A 7,710-nucleotide genomic window follows, 5' to 3' on the forward strand; every position below is an offset into this window, starting at 1 on the left:
CCAAAAGCTGGGAAGGTTCAACTGTGGGTGTGTCCTACCCAGCCTTAGACCCCTGAACTTGGGAAACTAGGCAGGAGTTGGGATCCCAAGAGCATTACACCTGCCTTTACAGGCAGCTTCTGCCCCTCAGCCCTATCCATGTCCCTCCCCACTGGAGTTCCACTCTAGGAAACAGTGAAAGGACCTGAAATGCATAAACACATGGAAAAAACAGCTTTCTTTGCCCACATGATTGCTATACACCAGAGAGCCTGCCCAGCCCCTACAGCATCCACACCTGAGTTTGCTCTGAAGGCTTAGCCCTATTCAAACTGTGTTTCTTGATCTCTCTATTCAATTTAAATTTGTGCCAGCTGCTGCTGCAAATTGTCCAGGGCTTCCTGCCAGTGTTTGAATACTGCCAAGGAGGAGAAGTCTGGCTGGCAGGAGGAGTCCTGGCTTGTCTGCAGGTGCATTGACCTTCTGCAAGGGGCAGGAACCAAAAGGGGGAGGGGAAGAAGGTGCATGAAGGAAAAAGGTCTCACTGCCAAAGACCTCATGGGCTGGATCCTCAACTGGTAAAATCTGGAGCGGCTCCATGGAGGGTGTGAGGTATTGGTGAAGGGTCTCCCAGGCTTCCAAGAGAGCTGGGGAAGGGGCTGCTGGACAAAGTCATCCATGCTGCAGTGCTGGTCTGGTCCTGCACAACCTCAGACCTTGGGCACCAAGGTCTTCTCTGCTATGGGTTGATCCCATCAGCTATGGAGAGATGAGAGGGAGCAGCGTTTGGGATGTGGCTTTGCCATCAACTACTAATGCTTAGCATTATGGTGTTTTTAATACCCTACCAAGCTCCAGGGAGATGTGGGTGGGGTTGGATGTAGTTTGGTGGTGAACACCTCAGCTCTCACCACAGTGTCTGAATCCACCTGGCTGCTGTAGGTCCTGGTGTCCCCATTCCCACTCCCAGGGAAGCAGCCCATTGGAGGCATGCATTGCTGGGCTGTGGAGCTCCACACTGAGCTGTGCCAGGACTTGTTCTGCAGCCGCCCTGACGCCGGGGTGGTGGTGACCAGATGCAAGTACCTCTCCCTTGAAAGTGTTTGGGGTTTTCAAAGGCTTTCTGTGCTGTTGCAAAAACATAACCATAGGCCTGATGCTGGGTGCAGGAATAGTCTGTGAACTAAAGTCTGGTTGCATTCAAAAAAGCCACTTGGGTTCAGGACTAGCAGGATTTATTGAAAACAACATATATGGTTCTTTTGGATTGCTGGGGATAAGAGCATGAACTACAGAGCAGCTCTATAGAGCACTCACAAGCTTCATTTGCCAGGTCGACACTTAGCATAGTGGAGGATGCAAGGCTTACCAAAAGGGCAAGGAGGACAAACCAATCCATCTGTCCCTGCAATTCCATGTTGAATTCTCTTCCCCAAGTTAGATAGAAAAGTGTGGTACTTTTTATACCTTTTAAACCACTATTGTGCAAAGTGCAGTGGGTGGGACTGTGGTTAAATCTTCTGTTCATTTTGGATGTGTCGTATGGAATATTTCTTGGGAGGAGGTGGACTTGGTTTGTACAAAACTTTTCTGGGTCTCAGGTAGAAGAATGAGACTATGCCACAGAGGCACTGACACATGGATAGATGGTCTTGTAAATGACAGACCATTATATTCTATTCATTGGTTTTTTTAAGGCTTTTTTTTGTGGCTTGAAACAAATATTTTTATTCCAACATGTCAGTTAAAGAGCTGCTTGCATCCTCAAAGCATTCCTTTTCCACTCAATCTCAGAGAGTTTCCATTTTCCTGAAATAAGTATTTTTATTCTTTTTTTTTTCTTTAGGAAGGAAATGAACACCAAATCCAGCCCTTCTACACTAATAAACTTGGAGTGCTCCTGTCAGCCCCCACACTGCTCCCAGCTCACTGAGGTTTGCTGCTGCCAACACTGGGGCCAGGGCTGGGGAAGAAGGAGTTAAAGCACTGGAAGAGCAGACCAGCTGCCTGCAGAGGCTCAGATCCCACTCTTTCTTCCACAGTGTTTGATGGCTGAGGAAAAGCCAGCTCTGAATTCCCATGCCACATTCTAAACCAAGGACAAAATTACACCCAACCGCTTTGATTCATCCTCTCGGAGAAAAACAGGACGAGTTGCCTTCGGGGCCGGGCACGCTGCTCTTCACTGCTGCTTGCAGGTTTGTGACTTTGCAGACCACAACTTGCCTGGCTGGGTTCCAGGCTGGTCATTCCTGGGTCTGGGGGTGCAGGAGCAGCCCAGGCTCCAGAGTGATGGGAGCTGCTGGGCCAAGGGATGGCTCTGTCTGCTCTCCATCCCTCTGCAGGTGGATGTGTAGGGGAGGGTTGGCTGCCTCTGCCATGGGACTGCTCAGCCCGTACTGGGCGGGACTGGGGTGTACTGGGAGTGCTGCCACAGAGGGGTGGGCTGTAGGATCAGGGACGAAGAGAGTGCAGGAGCACAGGGCTGGATGTGGCTGAGGTAGGTGCCTACTGTTCTCCTTCGAGGGCTGATCAGCTGCTGCCTGTGGGTGAGCAGTGCCTGGCTGGGTGAGGGATGCTCTGTGCACTCCATCCCTCCGGGCACGCACAGGGGAGGTGGGATGAGGGGGTCGTGGTGAGTTGCTTTAGGCAGTTAGGAGGTCAAGCTGTCGCCTGGCTGAGCCTTGCTCTGGCCCACACGGTGGAGTGGGCTGTATCCCAGCTTGGGTCACCACATCCCCACGGAGCCGGTGGCAGGAGCGTGTGAGGAGCCAAGGAATTCCTGCTCTGTGTGCTGGTGTTCACTCACCAGCAGCTGTGCCCCATCAGCCTGGCGGGAGGTACAGGGGCTCTGGGCTTTAGTGTTGTGTTTAAACACAGCTGTTCCTGCCCCTTTCCTGCAGAGATCTCCAGTGGCTCCGAGTGCTGAAGCGACCGAGCGGCACCTTCCCCCAAAATGATGGAAAACAAAGTGTTTATGTCATTTACATTCTACAGCACAGTCTTGATTTTAAAAATGTATGTTGTTGCCATCATTACGGGACAAGTGAGACTCAGAAAGAAGGTAAGATCCAGTTTCATTTTCCTCCTCCCTTTCTGGCTTTTTCGTTGAGTTTCTGTGGGTTTCTTTCTTCTTTTATTCCTGTAAAGATCAACAAAGTTTTCCTGGAGCAAGCTGAGTTTTCCTTGACTTAAGTTGAAAGCAAAACATGTTTCGTAGCTGCAGCAGATAAATATCTCACTTCTCTTTGGCCCTTTTTGTTTGTTTCTACCATCTGTAGCTTGATGTTTAAAATTTCTGAAACCTAATCTAAATAATAATCAGATCTAAAATGCCAAGCAGGTAAGCTGCTTCTGGAAAGAGACTGTTTATAGTTAATTTGCCTTGTGTGGAAGAAAAGTAGGGGGAAAAAAGTTTAAGAAATCATTACAATGGTCTTTTTTACTTGCAATGTGGCAGAAAGCTTTTGAATTTTGGAGACTGACTGGCTGTGGGAATGCTCCAGGAGAGCAGAAAGTGGGGAATAAAGTATGGGGAATAAAAACAATAGCTGGAGGGAAATGATTCTTGGACATGGGGGGAAATACAGGGAGGACCAATAGGTCTAGCTGCCATGAGGAATTGGGATTAACTGGACTTTTATCACCTGCAACCCAAACTGAGCTCCTGGCAAAACTCTGCTGTCTGTCAAATCAGCTTTAAAGAATTTGAGGAACTTCTGACTGCATCAGTGAAGCAGGAGGGAGAGATTTCTGCTCTCAAATAAAACACAAAGAGATACCCCGTGCTGCAGCATCATTGTAACTGATGATTTGTCTTCTTCCCTTGTGATTCTAAATGATGCTCCAGCCTTGGGACATTCTGGGCTTGTAACATAATTAAAGAAAGCACCAGGGCCCATTCCAGGCTCCAAAATGAAACTATTGTGTGTAACCAGGTCCCTGAGGAACAGCTTCTGAAAATAGGTGGGGAGCTCGTATAAATCATTTTTATTTGTAACTTTATTAGCATAGGATCTGATTTCCTCATGGGAAAATCACACAGTACCACTGCCAAAAAGCCAGGCAGGGAGTATTCTCTAATCTGTCAGTCCCTGTTATCTTTTGGATGCTGCTTTGTGTCTGCAAACTCTGTGCCAGCAGTGATCTCACTTGCTGGTTGGCAAAGTCTCCTTTCAATGGGTTTCACGAGAAGAAGTGGACTGGGATGAGGTGAGAGCTCCCTTAAAGCTCCTGGTTTGGGAGCAGCTCGGCAGGCAGTGCTGGGATTTTGGAGGATGAGGATAACCCCTGGGAAGGTGCAGGATTTAACCCTCAGGACTGTGCACATGGAAGTGCAGTTGCTCTCCTGTTTGTGGAGGATGGGACAGGAAGAATTCCCCATAGGTCTTAAAGATTAGGATCAAATCTGCTATCTGTGAAGCTCCTGAAAACACTGTAAGAATGTGGGGACTGCCTTGCAGGCGTTTGCAAACCCAGAGGATGCTCTGCGCAATGGGGGGCTGCAGTTCCACCGCGAGGACCCCGACGTGGAGCGCTGCCGCAGGTGAGTACACACCACGGGGCAATCCCTGGCAGCTGCTGGCCAAGAAGCAGTGGGAAGCTAAAGGGCTCATTAAAGAAGTAATTGCCTAGATGGTTTGAATGCCTCGTGCTCAGCTGTGGGACCCTGCATGTTAGAGCAGTTTAATCTTTAATGGGAGCATGGCGTGCGCTGGAGCAAGGACACATGGAGGGATCTGGGTTTGGGGCCAACTCTGACACAGACTCTTCTCTAGGTGCTCAAAGCCCCACAAACTCCTGAGGTATTGTTCCATACTCACACTCAAAGGCTCCTCGTGCTCTACTCTGAGAGGGCAAATCCTCCCAGATCTCTGCACAGCTTGGACATGGAGCTGTGTGACTAGTCCCAGTATGTGGCTGCACTTTTTGGGGTTATAGGAATCAGCTGAACAGGGTTGCAATAACTTCTACCTCTCTAATTGAGCAAGCTCTGAATCTCCCACCTCTTCTGTGGGGCTTGGAGGCAAAACACAGGGTTATTCAGCCCTGGGCTTGATTTGCTGTCCCCCTTACTGAAGTAGGTGCCCTGAGTGCTGGGCTGGATCAGTGGTGATGTGAAGGAAAGGAGCTGGAGCTGTGCCCTGCTGTCACTGAGCCCTCAGCTGCCAGCTCTCTGCTGCAAAAGGGGACCTCATCACTCACCTCTCACTGTCCCCAGCATTTGCTTTAGAAAAAATCCAGTGCCATCTAATCTCTGGGCTGCCAGAGGGAGGAAGACAGAACATGAGCTGTTTCCTTCCTAGGAAAAAAGAAAATAATAGCAAAAATAATAATCATAATCCTCTTTTGATTACTTCATAAAATAAATAACTGGAGCTGCAGCAAAGACCTGGAGAAATCTGGGGACTGACTTGTGCAGCTAAAAGCATTGAGTCAGTCCTTGGTGATCTGTTCACAGTCCTGGGGAAAACAGATTAAACCCAAAGTGCTTTCCTAGAGCAAGGGAGATGTTGGGTTTTCATCTCAGGTGGTATTGGAAGGGGAGACATGGCCAGGGTGTTGGGGTGTGTGCAGGGCAGGGCCAGAGCAGGGAGAGAGCTTCTCCCCTTGCCTCTTAGGGAGACCACTGGCAACATCTCAACTCTTTCCTTTCTCCTGTCTGGGCTATGGAGGGGCTTATGGGGTATCTGCAGAGGTGACACTGGATTGGGAAAGCAAGCAGGGCCCTGGGCTGGGAAGGGAAGGGGCTGTGAGCAGACAAGCCTGTCCTTGTGTCTGGGAAGGGGCTGGCTCTGCCCAGGGACCATCTGGCCAGGAGGAGCAGAGGGTTTCCTGCAGCTCCCTTCTGCTCTCCTGTGTTTGGCAGGGAATACATCTTCTCCATGTCCAGGATCTGATCAGCTCATCCCCACCAAGTCCTCCTGGCATCACTGCTACAACAGCAGGACTCGTTTTAGTGTCTTTTCTAGGCCCATGCTGTCCCAAAATCACATGTACAGAGCAGCTGAAATAGGATTTCCAGCAGACTCCCTGCCATGTTCATCCTCCCCTTGCTTGGGGATGTGGCCCTTAAGCAAGGAACTGCTTCCCATGGAGGTGGAAAAAACAGGTGGGAGAAAGCCTTTGCTCTCCTGCTGGTTATGTGACTAATGGAGTGCTGGACAGCCTCAGGGTAGCTCTTTACTGGGTGCAACAGGCTGTGCATCCCCTTTATGCTTCAGCAAAACTGGGGGTGGAAACAACTCAGGTGCTATATTTACCTGCTGAGCCAGTGCCTGGTCTGGGCTCTGGCAGGGGAAGAGGGCAACTCAGAAGAGCAGCACAGGTACCTTGGCCTTTGTTTCAGGAAAAAAAATCACTTCAAATTTTCTCTGGGCTTTGTGAACATTTAAACATGCTGGGGCACAGGAATGGGGAAGCAGTGGCAGCTTTATCAAGGCTTCATCTCTGCCTCTCAGACCTTTAGAGATAACAGGGAAAAGGCAACTGAACCTTGTGCCTCAAGTCTCCAGCCCAGATCCATCCCCACTGACTGGGGCATGACCTGAGAGTCCTGCCATGGAACAATGAGAATGGGGCTCTGCTGCAGAAAGGGGAAAAAAGGAGAGGCAGAGGTGGCAGGAGGACAAGGACAGCCCATGCTGCTCTGGGGACAGAGTTCCCTCTTTCAAAGGATGCTGCCTGGGGGAGGAGGGACACAGCCTATGCTCATAGCATGGTTGAATCCTGTTTTGGTAATGGTGCAGGTGGTGGCAGGTGATGTGGTGTCACCCAGGCAGGTGCATGTTCAGCTGGAGTGGAGGGTTTGACCCCACAAGCGCTGATGTGTCACCAAATGGCCACAGCATTCCCTCCAGCCTGACTGCAGTGCCATTACACAGGTGGTGCTGGCACAATGTGGAAATCCAGGAGGTGCTTGGGGCACTCGACCCTGGCACCCTTTGGATGCATTTATGGAGAAGGGCAAAGCCACAAACCCTCTCATCCTGTGAGTTTCTCCTCTGGAGGAGCTGTGGTCTAGAAATTGCCTTTTATTGTGTAACGTGGCCACATCTGGGGCCATGCCGTGCTGGCACTGCACCAGCTTTGAGCTTTTAGCAGCTTTGCAGGGTCTTTGTTTTGCATTGTTTATTTGAAAGCTCCAACCCTTCAGCTGTCATCTGTCCTGGCACAGGCGTCCCAGTCACGGATGGCAATCTTCAGGAGCTCAGCATCCCAGGGGAGAGAGACTTGGGGTGTGAAATTCTGCTGCCTGTGTGTGCAAGGGGAACTGACTCTTTTAGGGGCTGGGTCTGCCCCATCCAATGGAGGAAAGAGCCAGCAGCAACTCGGGATGGGCACCCAGGGTAGAAAAGATGGGAGACAACAGGGAATTCTGGTGGGTAGGAACAACATGATCTCCTTTTTCAGAGCCCACCGCAATGACATGGAGAACATTTTTCCCTTCCTCTTCCTCGGAGCTGTCTACTCCCTGCTGGATCCCAGTCCTGCAGTGGCCAGGATCCACTTCTTCATCTTCTGCGTGGGACGCATCGTCCACACCATCGCTTACCTTCTGAAGCTGAGGGCACCCACACGCTCCGTGGCATACAGCGTGGCACAGCTGCCCTGCTTCTCCATGGCTCTGCAGATCCTCCTGGCCACCACCCCATACTGGTAACACCCAGCAAGACTGGCCATCCAAACCCCCTCATCCTGCACTCTGCTGGCTTCCCTGGCTGGCCTGGG

The 7,710-nt window shown here is 50.6% G+C and overlaps 1 protein-coding gene across 1 annotated transcript; it reads left to right on the forward strand.

Annotated features, from left to right (window-relative positions):
- The first annotated feature begins 2,932 nt into the window (after positions 1–2,932).
- Positions 2,933–7,642, forward strand: PTGES (prostaglandin E synthase). The gene is made up of 3 exons (XM_009079825.1): positions 2,933–3,043; positions 4,443–4,525; positions 7,393–7,642. The coding sequence occupies exons 1-3, from the start codon at positions 2,936–2,938 to the stop codon at positions 7,640–7,642; spliced, it is 441 nt and encodes a 146-aa protein (XP_009078073.1). The 5' UTR covers positions 2,933–2,935.
- Positions 7,643–7,710: the final 68 nt, after the last annotated feature.

The sequence above is a fragment of the Acanthisitta chloris genome, unplaced genomic scaffold (genome assembly GCF_000695815.1).
Source record: "Acanthisitta chloris isolate BGI_N310 unplaced genomic scaffold, ASM69581v1 scaffold19208, whole genome shotgun sequence".
NCBI lineage: Eukaryota > Metazoa > Chordata > Aves > Passeriformes > Acanthisittidae > Acanthisitta > Acanthisitta chloris.